The sequence below is a fragment of the Oryx dammah genome, unplaced genomic scaffold (assembly GCF_014754425.2).
Source record: "Oryx dammah isolate SB20612 unplaced genomic scaffold, SCBI_Odam_1.1 HiC_scaffold_27, whole genome shotgun sequence".
NCBI classification, from domain to species: Eukaryota; Metazoa; Chordata; class Mammalia; order Artiodactyla; family Bovidae; genus Oryx; species Oryx dammah.
In genome coordinates, this window is record NW_024070211.1 from 131,781,629 (window position 1) to 131,796,085 (window position 14,457).

Below are 14,457 nucleotides of genomic sequence, written 5' to 3' on the forward strand. Positions count from 1 at the left end.
CCTTGCAGATTAAGCTGCCACTGCCCATACAAAATAAGCAAAAACGTCTCATGAAATTAAAAAAAACAAAACAAAACTATTTTCTCTGCTCCCTGGAACGGAAGCTATCCAAGATAGTCTGAGATAAAGTCTAAGAAACTCAGAAACATTAAGTCGTTTGGTCCTTTACGGTGCAACAGTGCTTTTAACGGACGAGTTTAAGGAAGTAGGTTCTATCCAGTCTCTTCATGTCGTAAAGCTTTTGTATCTCAGTTGTCCCCTTACATGTTCACAAACCTCAAAGAACAACGCCTCCCCAACCAAACTGAACCTCCGGTAGCAAGGAGATAGGCGGAACCTCTTCGGAAGATGGCAGTAGCGTGGCGCTCTGGGCGGCCGCGGCCACGACTCTGTAGCCGGAAGTCCTCCGGCGCTAGCCAGTAGGAAGCGGAAGTAAAGGGCGGTCGGCAGCTGGTCTCTCCTTTGCGAGGCCGGCTTGTGAGCAGAGCCGCGGGAAAGGCGCGTGTCGGCCGCTCACTGGCGCAGCTGCTGCCGCCTGCGCCGCTGCCCTGCCCCGCCCCGGCGTTGTCGCAGGTGCCGTGGCGGACAGAGCGCGGCCCCTGGCATGGGCTGGAAAGGGGATGAGAGCGGCGCGTGTGCTGCAGCTGCAAGACCAGTGACAGGTACCCCTGGGGTTGGAGTGGGGAGGTCTCGCCGGCGGAGAGAGGGTCTGGGGAGCGAGGCCACCGTGTGTCTCGGTCACCTTGATCTTCCGATTCTTTTCTGACTCAGTTTTCCCTCCTGTGTCTCAGCCCTTCCTCTCTGTTCGAGTCCCTCTAGAAGTCCTTCAGTGTTTTCTGGGCAAATCCGGTTTCTGCGAGGGTGGCCGCGGACTCTCTTCATCGGTTTTGCGCCCTCATTGGAGAGCTTTGAAACCCGTGTGCCCAAGTGCAGACAGAGGTGGGGGACGTGTCCTAACACGAATTCAGACCAAGCTAGACCCCAAGAAGGTTGAGAGCCAGCGGTTTGCAGGACTCCGGTGGGAAAAGGATGGATCTTTGTATAGATTTATGTTTTCCCTACAGTGAATTCGGGTGGTGAATTTTGTTTACCGTTTTCGTTTGTTTCAAGGATCTGTTGACTGGAAATTGGATGATCCGGTTTCACTTTTAGTGTGGGACCTGCCAGAAGAATAAGATCGCGTACATCGCCACTGAGTTACGGGCGCGAGCTCTTCAGCGTTCCTTGGCCAGAATCTCTAGATTGTTTAGCATTTTTTGCCAGATTTGAAAACTAGCATAGTTTGTTCATTTGAAGTCTTGGGGTCTTATGCCTTACTGTGTGCTAACTATTTTGAAAATATTCATCATGCACTTGGCCAGCCAATTTTAGTGTGATATTTGAAGACGTTTTAAATAGCTATATGATAGCAACATAAAAGTTGGGTTGATTGTAGCCTTTCCGTTTGACTTGCTTTTGATAAACTTAGCTGAAACTCATTTTTAATAAGGGAAATAAACATTGCTTTCTACAGTAGTATAACTCCTTCACAGTGTGTGTTTAACTTGAGGGGACTAGATTGAACTATGGAGAAAATTCTAGGTATAAATGTATATTAATTTAATTATTTCAGAAGTAAATTTATTTCTCAAGAAGGGTACTTCCTAATATTTTTCCTTGCTATTGTCATATATGTTGAAACTCATCTATTAACCTGAACCCTTCAAGTGTTTTTTTGAGTTCAGCAGCTATTTTCTTCAGTTTAAAAATGGAAAAAGTTGGTGATGACTTAGAACTTTATGCCTCTTCTATTTTTCAAAAGTGATAAACACTTGCATAATATAACTTTGATGAATATTTTAAATAAATGAGCAAGAGTGTCTTTAATTTACACTAAAGAAACCAGGCCACACGCTAGATCTTATAGATGAATCATTTGGGCCTGGAACTTACTAAAGACTTTTTAATTTATGCATCATGCCTTAAGCATGATGCCTATAATCACGCAGTGCCACACTGAAGATTCTGCCAACTGTTAGTTTGCAGACTATTCCTCTTAATAAGCAACCTTGAAGGACTACTAGCGTCAGAGTGATATGGGATCTCGGCGAATGAAGGTATCCTCAAACAAAAGACCACTCAGAAAGGTTCTTATTTTGACTTCTGTGAACAGTCTTTTCCTCTGGTGTTACCTGTGGTATCAAGGATGTGGGGTTTGGGTGTGGGAAAGCTGTTGATTAATGTATGGCTTTCCTCCCTTTCCCGTCTCTAATGATGCTCTGCTGCACCCCAAGAACTCTCTCTATGTCTTTAAAACAGGTCTCGGGGATCTCTGGGTGAGTCATGATGCGTAGTTTTCATTTTCACCCTTCTTAAGTCCTAGGCTTTCTGAGCGCCTTTGCTTTTGGCGCCACATCCCTTTTTTTCCCAGTTCTTTTCATTCACCTGTTAATGAACAGAGTCTGTGTTTGTTTATGTTGAGGGCCTCCTGTGTCCCAGGCATTATGCTAGGCATGTGACTGTGACATAACTCCCTGCTCTTGAGGTGCTCACATTCTATCCCCAAAGTCAGCCCCAGTATGGATCTGTCAGGCTGGTTGCTTGATTGCACCCTTGGTTCCTTGGTTTCAAGGTGAAACCATACCTCTTGGCCATTTGGGACCCAAAGCCTCTGCCCCTAGAAATCCTTGAACTTGCCTTGGGTCTCATACTAAACCCGTATGGTCAGTCTAGGTCTGGACATTAAGAACCCCTTCTTGAAGCCAGGGCAGAGAGCATGGTATTGTAGAACTTTTAAAAACAGGCAGGTGTAGGTTCCAAGAATTGCTGTTTATTAGGCAAGTTACTTAGCCTCTCTGAATTCCCATTTTCTTAAAGTGGGGGTAATGGTGTTTCACCCGTCATGCAGGTATTTATGGACTGTCTGCCGTTTGCCAGCACTGCTGTTTACTGAGGTGAGCAGAGTGGAGCAGGCCTTGTGTGGACAGGCTGGGGAGCGTGCTCTTTGCAGAGCTCTTGGCAGTGGCGCGGTCCAGAGTGATTCTGCCTCTAGTAATTGCTCAGTAAATGTGAGTGTCTGCTCGGGTAGAGTGGAGAGGAGCCTCCTCCTCACGCTATGCATGCAGTCTATCTGGGAGTACTGTTCAGTGGCATCCAGTTTCTCATCTGGAATCATCACTGTTGGGGGTAACATATCTAGGTCCCTGCAGGAAAAATTGTGAACACAGCTGTAGCATTATTATTGCTTGAACACAGTTCGTGTGCGCTGCCTCTGGTTTAGAAACTTACTGATTTTGGGGTAGGATTTAAAAAAAAACTTTTGTTGGCGCAGTGGTAAAGAATCTGCTTGCCAATGCAAGAGACGCGAGTTCAGTCCCCGGGTTGGGAAGATCCCCTTGAGGAGGAAGTGGCAACCTGCTCCAGTGTTCTTGCCTGGAAAATTCCATGGACAGAGGAGCCTGGCGGGCTACAGTCCATGGGGTCACAGAGCTGGAAACAACTGAGCAGGCAGGCACTATAGCTGATTTACAATGTTGTGTTAGTCTTTGCTGTACAGCAAAGTGTTTTTTTCCCCCTCTAGCCACAGAGGATACATTTCCAAGGAATGTTTTTGGGGCCTTGTAATAGTGATGAGCTGTTATTCTATAGTTTAGAAGATAGTTTCTAGCTTCTTTTCCTTATGACATATTTTGCTAGAGAGTTTTTGTGTAGTACTTGGCACATTGCAAAGTGACTTTCGCTACAAAGTGACTTTTGTTACAAAGTGATTTCATGTTGCCTTCTCATCCTGGCAGATACTGTTATTCTTACTTTAGAGAGTGGGAGACTAACATTAAGGGCAGAGGAGTTATTAGGTAACGTGCTTGGGGTTAAACTGTTGGTAACTAGCAAACTCAGGAGTTGATCATAGGTCTCTATTACTAACCCATGTTTATTCTATCAGGAGGAGCAGGTTTCTGAGGCTGCAGTCCATGAACCTCGCGGGGAGGGTGTCTGAGAGAGTTCTTGAGTGGTCTGAAATTGTATGTAACAGTTTGGGTCCTTGCTTGCCCCTCTGCAGGAAATGTCAGTAACTTCTGCTACTGCGGGAGAAGAGCCTACATCATTTCCAGTTTCCTCTCCGTGCCCCCCACCTCCCCAACCCCGGCACCCTCCCAAGTCAGGACTTACCTGCTAGCAGGTTTCATTGTCAGAGGTCTGGTTTGGTTAGTCCTAGTCTTTATTAATGTTGATTTTTAAAAAAATATCTGTTTATAAATGGGGCTTCCCTGGTGGCTGAGGGTAAAGAATCCACCTACGATGCAGAAGACAGGGGTTCGATCCCTGAGTCAGGAAGATTATCTGGAGAAGGAAATAGCAACCCACTTCAGTATTCTTGCTGGGAAATACTATGGATGGAGAGCCTGGCAGACTCCGCAGGGTCGCAAGAGACAGACACAACTTAGCACCTGAACAACTACACGTTTATAAATGGGACGTTCCTATTAATTTTTTTGTTTCCCAAGAAGCCAACAGTGCCTGAACTTCAGACTCTTTTAAAAGCAGCTTTTTGGGCTTTCCTCGTTGCTCAGTGGTGAAGAATTCGCCTGCCAGTGTAGGAGACATGGGTTTGATCCCTGGTCTGGAGGATCCCACATGCCATGCGGCAACTTAGCTGGTGCACCACAGCTGTTGAGTCTGTGCTCTAGAGCCCGGGAACCACAACCACCGGCCCCGACGCTGCAGCTGCTGAAGCCCACACGCCCTCGAGCCCTTGCTCCACAGCAAGAGAAGCCTGCTAAACGAGAGGCTAACATCTCTGATTGGTATAGGCACCCGGGCATGAAGTGCAGCCTTTGTCGCGAAGGGTGTAATGAACTACACACCTTTAGTTGTGTGTCAGTAATCAGCTAACATCTATTGACTATAGATAGTGTGTGCTGTTACATTTTGGAAACATTTTTATTTCTGTCACAACCACGTTATTTTGTGTCTCTAAGTATTAAGATTCAGGTTGAAACATTGCCTTGTAGAAAAACCTTTTTTTTTCCCTTTCTAGGACTTTGCTGTAAAATGGGCCTTCTGACTATGCTTATTGGACTATGGCTGTTTTCCTCAGTTAAGGCAGATTCAAAAGCCATTACGACCTCTCTTACAACAAAATGGTTTTCCACTCCATTGTTATTAGAAGCCAGGTAAGAAGACATGTTTTTTCCTTTCACATGTTTAAGTGAAAATGTGGGCTCTGCCAGTGAATATTTGGGAGCTTTTAGGGAGTGGGATTCTCATTATGCACTTAGTAAGAGCCCCATTCAGCGTGCACCGTGCTGTGTACCCGCCACAGGCTGAGAGAACACAGAATCTGCCGGCAGGCTAGGACTGCACTGATGACAGAGATCCTTAGGGACTTCTTTAGACAGATATACTGAATTGGTTAAGTTATTATGGTGTCTTCCAGGAAGAGTGTAAATATGCTAATAAGGGAAGAGAGTGTCGTACTTAAAGGAAAATTTTTGTTTATTTGAACAGGGTGCTAAGGGGTGTTTAATACAAGAAAGAGAAGAAAGCTTGTTCAGGTGCAGGTGGAGGATATACCCCTCCTGAGAACTTGGAAGGAGACAGACCCCAGAGTGCAGGAGGGAGCTGAGAAAGTGGCCACATCTAATCTGATGTTAGCTTCTCCAAAATTAGGATGCAGTTAATCAAGTTGTTATGTTATAATTAAAATTGGTAGCATCTTTCACTCTTAGCATTTTCTAAAACAATGATATGTCTTAAAATTGACAGTTGTCTTTGGGCAGCATTTCCTGAAACATGCTGGACCCTAGTCTCCTACCCCATCTACCTCAGTACCATCTGGGGCTTCAAGAAACTCTGGAAGACTGGTTCTTGCCTGTTTGCCTTCTGCCGCATGCAGCCATTTCTACTTCTGCTGTGTTCCAGGGTCTTGGTGCAGAAAATGAGTTTCAAAGACCTAGGCTTTGAAGGGATTTGGAGTGTAGGGAATATGCAGTAAGTCACACCAAGTTTCCCACCATTTCTTCTCAAACTAGAAGAGATTCTCTGGTCTGGGGAGTATGGAAAAAAATGAAAGTTGAAGGAAACTTGACAACCCTTCAGTGAACCACAAGAAGGAGTTAGTAGACAGATTGTAGAAACCATACGTATGATTTTAGGGGAAAAAAGAAAACATGCATCTCAATTTCTCAGTAAAGAAGATTGCCCAAACTTTGGGGGGGGTGGGGAAGAAAATGTCTTCAAATTGATAAAGTAAAATATAGTCAATAATTTCTTGGAAGGTTTTATAAACCAAATATACTTTTTAGTAAATGGTTGTTATATAAGTATAATCAGATACCTGTCTTTTAGTCAGTTTTTTTGTTTATAGAGGGAAGCTTATTTTTATTGTATCTCAAATAACATATAGCTAGGACCTATAGAGAATCTTTCTAAAGCATACATTTAGGTAGGTGAAAGATAAACATTTAGTAATTTCAGAATTTGATAGAGCTGGAAATTTAAACTGTTCATCAGTTAACTTTGTGGTCTATCTTTGTGACCTTCAACTTAGAATTTTATCTTTTCACGTCTTTCCTTCGTCCCTAGAAAGGTGTGAACGAAGTGTTTGTTGTATTGATAGTGTACCTCCTAAGGAAGAGCCTCCTTTGTATTGAGGAGAGGCCGGTAGGAACATGGGACGGGCAGGAGCTGGTCTTGACTTGCTGAGGAGCCTTCCAACTTTCTGCTGAGCAGACTTTCTGCCTTCACTTCTCCATGCCTCCCTCTCCTCAGCAATTAAAGGGCAGCAGAAACAAACCCCAGGCCCTAACAACCCCCATGCCCACTCCACCCCACTGCTTATATGTCATATTGATGTTACAATAACTAGATAGATAAATAGGCCGAGCCCCTTGTTAGATCTTGGATGTTTGTAGCAGTGAAGTGTGAAGGCGTGTGAGGTCCGCGACTGCCTGGACTAGGACTCTTATAACTAACTGAATTTTTTTCTCCCTTTCTGCTCATCTTATTTTCGATGATTTGTCTGGTGTCAGTCTAAGTCACTGAGATTTACTACTACTTTACAAATAAGTTTGTGTAGCTATCTGTAATAGATGTTTTAAGATATTCTGCTTAATATTCATAACTGGGTTACGTCCCATTGCTCTCACTTATACTAACAAACTTACTGGTGTTTGTATATTTTCTTAAAAGAGTCTTATGGCATATACTTATGGACTTTTGAGAAAGTATTCTTAAGTTGTCAGCCTTAATTGATCAGTTCTTTTCAGTTCTTTGATCTCAGTGAAGTGAGTATTATAAACTATTTCCTTCACCCCAGTTTACCCATAACAAACAGAGCCCCTTTTCATGATATCCTGGCCATTTGCCATTTGGGTTCACTATTTTAATTTTCCTTTGTGGCTATTTACAGTTAGTTTGCTAGGGTAATGGGATGAGTAGACAACTCAAAACCATGCCGTGCTTGTTTGGAACCACTCCATATTCACCTCCAGAGCTGGCTGAGGCCACCATCCTTCCCTCCCACATCCCACATCTACCATCCTTCCCTCCCAGACATTGATGGTGGGTCACAGCACGTCCATGGTGGGAGGCTGAAGGGTCAGATATTTCTCCATACATCGAGGCATACAGTTAACACAGACATTTTGCTTTCCTTGCTTCTGGCCCTTAGGGACTGAAAATATTCTCGTGTGTATTTTTAGATTGGACCTGATGCTGATGAAGGGTTTGTAGCTTCTGACTGTCCATCAATATCTAATTGAAGTAGAGCCCTGAATATGTTTTGGGCAGCTATAGTTACTAACAGAAACATTGTATAAATAAAGTTCTGTTATTAAAATTGAAGCAATCATTTATTGAATGCATAAATATTATAATGGCCTGAGAATGCAGCTTGAAAGATTTGAGTGATTGAGACTGGAATGTAAATTCCAGATTTTCTTTTACTACCTCTATGCCCTTAAGAAAGTTAATATATTTATAAATGGAGAAAATGTTATATATGATGTGTTCTCTCTCTACCTGTCACCTAGTTTTAGCGATTGTCAACTCAAGTCCAATAACCATCACTATCACCACCCTCCCACCTGCTCCCACTAAGACATTATAAAGCAAATCCCAGACATCGTAGAATTTCATCTGTAAAACTTGATTTTTTACTCAGTGGAATAGATATCAGAAGCTAAAAAACAGTTTAGAGCAAAAAGCAAACAAATTGAAGCATACTGTAAGCAAATGGCAGCATTCCTTTTAATAGTATCTTATACTGTTCTTATTTTCCATGGGTTAGTTCAGTGGATCTGGTAATTAATTTTCTTAAGACTGTTTGACACTTAGACATTGTAAGACTTATTTATGCATTGGGGTGAGAAAGAATGGATGTTTATGTTTTCCTGTAATTATATGAAAGTATAATTTATACTTTATGTGCATATGGCCTTTGTAGGAGGGTCTTAGCTTAAGTGAACCCTTGTCTCACAGCTAATGAGTATATTACTTCTCCTCCTTCTGCTCACTTATCTTGTGAATGCTGCTTTAATTCATGAATTTAGCATTTAATTATACATCATAATCTGTCGCAAAGAGTCGGACACGACTGAGCGACTGAACTGAACTGAACTGAACCTGTCTTAATACCTGTAAGACTTTAATAGACTGTAAGCTATTATAAGATGTGTGTGATGTCTGTGTCAGTTACTCGAAAGCCTAGAAAAATGCCACATTCAAGGAGGCACTAATTTAATACATTATTATAATGGGTATTTTCGGAAACCTATTTTTAGAGAAGCTGTGCATTACCAGGAAATGTTTCTTATTTTTCCCATATTTCTGTGTCTAGCTGTGGAGTAGAGTGAGAGTTGTACATCCCAGTGTTGACAAGTAATGGGAAAGTCTTCCTTTGGCTAGGTAAGCTGAGATCCAGATCTGTAGTTTGCTCTAAGACAGGGAAAGACCACCACTACATTGGTGTGGTTTGGAGGAGAAGATAACCGATTTACATGAATCATTCAATGAGTACCTGCTTTTTCTTCTCGGGATTTTAAAGGCCCTGAATGAAGGGAAGTGTAGAATAGCCATTATTTTATTTTAGGTCGGTACACTAAAGTCAAGGAAAAAATTAAGATGGCATTAAGTTCTGAGACCTGATTTTATTAAATCAGTGCTAACTTTAAAATTTGATGGCCTTTAAAGTTTAGATTTATGGATGTAAAAAGATTGCAGCATGCTGCCTTCAGTCTCCTAGAGGTGTTTCTAGGATTCATGTTTTCCTCAGGAGAACCTTAGGCGAAACATATTGTTTTGTTCTTTGTAAGTCTTTCAGAAAATGAGTGAGCAGAACTAGTACTAGAATTATAAATTCCTAATTCTGCTTCCACTACTGACAGCATTTTCACAAATGAGATTTCATAACCTTTCTTTATATTGGGACTTCCCTGTTGTTACAACATTTCTATTATTCTAGGATTCTTAAGGAATACTTATGAAGCCATTAAGTGAATAAACTATGAAGCTAATTATTAATAGCTAATAAGCTAGTAAGATTTGCCTAAAATTAGAAAATATTTTATTGAAATATATTACATATATTCATATATAATATATATTATCAAAACCAAGCTTTGGACATTTGGAAACTTAAAAGCTTATTTTTACTCTCCTTAGTAATATAACTTATATTGGAAGATTTTTATTAAGTTGTTTTATTTCTGATATTTCCCCCTTTTCTCTCAGTGAGTTTTTAGCAGAAGACAGTCAAGAGAAATTTTGGGATTTTGTAGAAGCCAGTCAAAATATCGGATCATCAGATCATCACGGTAAAATAGAAGCAGATGCTTCTTTGACTTTGGTGTCTGGGAATATATTAAAAATTTGGTCTCTTTCAGAGTATGGTGGCATGGCAATTAATGAAAAACATTTTTATCTTTAGTGAGTAGAATTGTCATGGCAGCCAGCAGAGCCAACACAAACTAGTAATTGTTTTTGAAAAAGTTTACAACTTTGGCAATAAGAATTGCCTTTGATTCCCCCCCACCTTGTGTTTTGTTCTTTTGTGTTCTTTTATTGAAAGTGCTATGTGAATATTTTGCAGAAGTCAAATTTATTTAGAATCATCTAGCATCTACATAATAACCATCAGATTTGATTCACTTTCTTTTGTTCTGAACTAATTACTCAACTGATCTGTTACCTGTTAAGTTTCTTCTCATTGAGTGCCATCCAAAATGTTTTCCATTACGCATGCCAGCCACTCACAACTAGAGTGTCAAGGTGTCAAATGAATGTAAACTGTATACTTGTTTAGTTTTTGATGAGCTTTCACAAATGTTTTCTAATTCAATGTTAACTATGTAGAATATGGACATTAATACTCAAAGATGCTGGTACAGGAGTAGTTAAAACCTTGAATATTGCATTGACAGGCATAAGTCCTTGCTGAAGTGAAAGTGTGTAAAAATTATAAATTTGTGACTGCTGTTAATGTTTGAATTGATTTTTAACTTTGTGATTTAAAAAATTAGAGCATGTTTAAAAAGTGAAGTCTAAATCTTTTTTGCAGTTTAAATATGTAAAAGTTTTGCACAAGCATCTGTAAGCTTTAGTTAAATAATTTAGAGTCAACTGAAATTGTTCAAGTAACCAAAAAAAATTTTTTTAGTTTATAATTTTGTAAAACAAATTTATGAAAGTGGGTTTTATAGTGAAATTTGAACTGTGACATTTAAAATGAAAGTTCTTCAGTATAAATGCTAGTGTGTTTTTGGTTGAAGTTAGGAGAGTATGAATTCTTGGAAGTGACCATAAAAGTATATTAAACAGTTTATTTGAAATATTATTCATAGTCCTACCACCCAAAGATAGTCACTTTTAACACTCTGGCAACATTCCCTTGTGGCTCAGAAGATAAAGCATCTGCCTACAATGCAGAAGACCTGGGTTCAGTCCCTGGGTTGGGAAGATCTCCTGGAGAGGGAAATGGCAATCCACTCCAGTATTCTTGCTTGGAAAATCCCACGGACGGAGGAGCCTGGTAGGCTACAGTCCATGGGGTCGCAAAGAGTTGGACACAACTGAGTGACTTCACAAAACATTTTAAGACATTTTTTTCTGATCTCTTTTTCTACTTTGAAGGTGCTAATGTCACAGAGAACCTTTTACATTTTGCTTTTTAAAATGTTAAATATTTCTCTTAACATTTTCAAAAATATATAATAGTAGTTTAAAAGTCAAAGCTTCACATACCTGAAACTATCATAATATTGTTAATCAACTACACTTCATTATAAAGTAAAATTTTAGAAGAAAACCCAAAGCTATATAAAAGGCTATACACAGAAAAATCTTGTTCCTTCTGTTTCTCTTGGCTTTTTATAACCACTTAAAATTAATTTGTTTAGCCTTCAGTATTTTTTCGTTCCTCTTTTTTTTTTTTTTACAACTATTGAGTTGACCGAAAATTTCTTCAGGTTTTTGCATATTATTTTACAGGAAAACCTGAATAACCTTTTTGGCCAATCCAATACATAAGTATGTATTCTTATTTCTTATTCTTTCTAACAGTAAGAAAAAATAGTGTACTAAATATATTGTTTTGTACCTTATGATTTTCATTTAATATATCCTGGGGATTTTTTTTTTATACTGCTACATGTATTTTTCCCCCAGACAATTTGTTTCAATTGTTTGTTTTAATGCCTCTCCCCAAACCATAGTTTCATTAGCATCCTTTAATATCTTGTACTTCCTCATTACATTGCTCAGTCTTGTCAGGTTGTTTGAATAGATAACATGTGCCAGGAGACACAAAGACACATCATAGTTTCTGTGTGCAGGGGCTCACAGACTATCGCGGGGGTAGTTAGTGATTAAGTGAACGAGTGAACAGTATGCTAAGTGAGAGAGGTAAGCAAAGAAATATGGGAGCAAAGAAGAGATGAACATGATTGATTGAAGTCGGGGGGTAGGGGCTGGGAATGCCTCTGTGGGATAGGTGCTCTCATAAACTGAGTTCTTCCTGAGGAAGAAGGTGGAGTTAGTCATCCAGGTAAGTGGGAAAATCTCAGTCCAGGGAGAGGGAATAGGGAAAAAAGGGTTGAAGAGAGGAAGAGTCCAATTGCACAGTATACTCTTAAGTAATTCTAAGCATTTGACAACAGCTCAAGACAGTATGCTTTGCTTCTCTGGTGGCTCAGGAGGTTCAAGAGTTCTCCTGCAATGTAGTAGAGCTGAGTTTGATCCCTGGGTCGGAAAGATTCCCTGGAGAAGGGAATGGTTACCCACTCCAGTATTCCTGCCGGGAGAATTCCATGGATAGAGGAATCTCAAGGACTGTGGTCCATGGGGTTGCAAAAGAGTCAGACAGGACTGAGCAACTAACACTTTCACTTTACAAGACAGTATAGTGGTAACATTTTGCAATCATATGCTTTTGTAACACATAGCTTTATACTTTATTACCTTACTTGGATACCTATAGTCATATAGAACTATTTTGGTTGGTATTCTTCCTGACAGGTACTGATTACTCCTATTATCATGCAATATTGGAAGCTGCATTTCAGTTTCTGTCACCACTACAGCAGAATTTGTTGAAATTCTGTCTGTCTCTCCGCTCCTACTCAGCTACAATACAAGCCTTCCAGCAGGTGAGTTCAGTGCTTCCATGTGACAGTATTTTTGGGGGGTTGTATCACATGATTGGACATATTGCAGTTGTCCTGTCATTGTGTTACAGCACTGTACCTTTTCTACCTGAAATGTTCTAGGATTTATGATTTGTTTGTAAATAATGAGCAAAACTGATGATGTGAAATCTTCAAATAACATATAAAAAGGGTCCGTCTAGTCAAGGCTATGGTTTTTCCAGTGGTCATGTATGGATGTGAGAGTTGGACTATAAAGAAAGCTGAGTGCTGAGGAATTGATGCTTTTGAACTGTGGTGTTGGAGAAGACTCTTGAGAGTTCCTTGGACAGCACGGAGATCCAACCAGTCCATCATAAAGGAGATCAGTCCTGGGTGTTCATTGGAAGGACTGATGCTGAAGCTGAAACTCCAATACTTTGGACACCTGATGTAAAGAGTTGACTCATTGGAAAAGACCCTGATGCTGGGAAAGATTGAGGGCAGGAGGAGAAGGGGACCACAGAGGATGAGATGGCTGGATGGCGTCACCGACTCGATGGACATGAGTTTGGGTGGATTCCGGGAGTTGTTGATGGACAGGGAGGCCTGGTGTGCTGCGGTTCATGGGTTCGCAAAGAGTTGGACACAGCTGAGTGACTGAACTGAACTGATTTTGCACTTATTGTTATTTAAGGAAAAAAATGCCTATGCAAAAACCTGAAACTACAGACTTCATTTATATAGCACAGCCGAAGAGAGAGATGCAGTTTTGCTAAAGAAATTAACCCTGAGGGTGATCACAGTCTGTAGATCACAGGAGAACAGCAGATAGGAAATGTGAAGAAATATTACAGGGTTATAGTCCGGAAAAGCTAGAATGTGAAAGACTTTATGGCAAAATGATCTGATTTTATCAACAAATACATTAAAAAGAGAAGAAAAGAGGGAAGGAGGAACTTCAAGAGAAACTTAAAAATGTGTCACCTTAATGTAATGTGTGGATCTTACTGGATTTTGAGTTGAACAAACTTGTAAAAAAAATAGAGAGCAAGAGAATCGAAGCTGTTTGTACACTGGTTGTATGTTTGATATAAAAGAAATGCTAATTTTAAAACCATTTTTAAATTCTGAAATGAAACTGGTATAGACAGCAACTCATAAGAAATGTATAGTGTGATGCATTATGATGAAGGGAACACGATTGTGATTTTCACCCAGGTCAAGAAATTGAACTTGGCTCGGCACCATGGAAGCCCTGCACGTGCTGTGTCCCCACCACAGCTGACTTTTGCCCTGCAAAAGGAGTCACTTTCTTCTTTTGGAATCATCTGCTGTTTTCTTTTAAACAATCATTTCATTGCCCAAGAGTGCCTCTTCATACAGTAGAGTTTAGTTTTCTCAGTTTTTTAAAATAAATTTATTAATTTTGGGGGGGAGTGTGTTCTCTTAATTTATAGGTTCTCCCGCTGTCCCTCTTTTCTGCTGAGTAACCTACCTGGTTTGCCCTATACATTTTCTTTTGGCCACACCAGGTGGCTTACAGGGGATCTTTGTTCCCCAGGATTGTACCTGGGCCCTAGCAGTGAAAGTGTTGACTCCTAACCACTGGACTCCCGTGGAATTCCCAGTATATCGCTCTCACTGCAGAATTTTTCTTGTAAGGCTAAGAGTGTTATTCTGTTCTTTCCCCTCCTCTTTTCTTACAGTATGGCATTTGACACTGAGACTTTCTCTGCTCAGTTTGATGTGAAATTTGTTTTCTTTAACTTCCCTGGTTCCCTATCCTGTTGATTCTATGTTTTGTTAAAATATGGTGACTTTAAAAAAAGGTAGCTTGCGTTTTGAAATTTCCTGA

General features: G+C 40.5%; 1 protein-coding gene across 2 annotated transcripts in view; it reads left to right on the plus strand.

Annotated features, from left to right (window-relative positions):
- Nucleotides 1-417: 417 nt before the first annotated feature.
- UGGT1 (UDP-glucose glycoprotein glucosyltransferase 1) overlaps nt 418-14,457 on the plus strand; it is a 111,197-nt gene continuing 97,157 nt past the window's right edge. For both annotated transcript variants that reach the window (XM_040227871.1, XM_040227872.1), the window contains exons 1-4: nt 418-662; nt 5,018-5,153; nt 9,712-9,794; nt 12,493-12,623. In XM_040227871.1, coding sequence (XP_040083805.1) covers nt 605-662; nt 5,018-5,153; nt 9,712-9,794; nt 12,493-12,623 — 408 coding nt within the window. In that variant the 5' untranslated portion in view covers nt 418-604. The remainder of the gene's footprint in view (nt 663-5,017; nt 5,154-9,711; nt 9,795-12,492; nt 12,624-14,457) is intronic.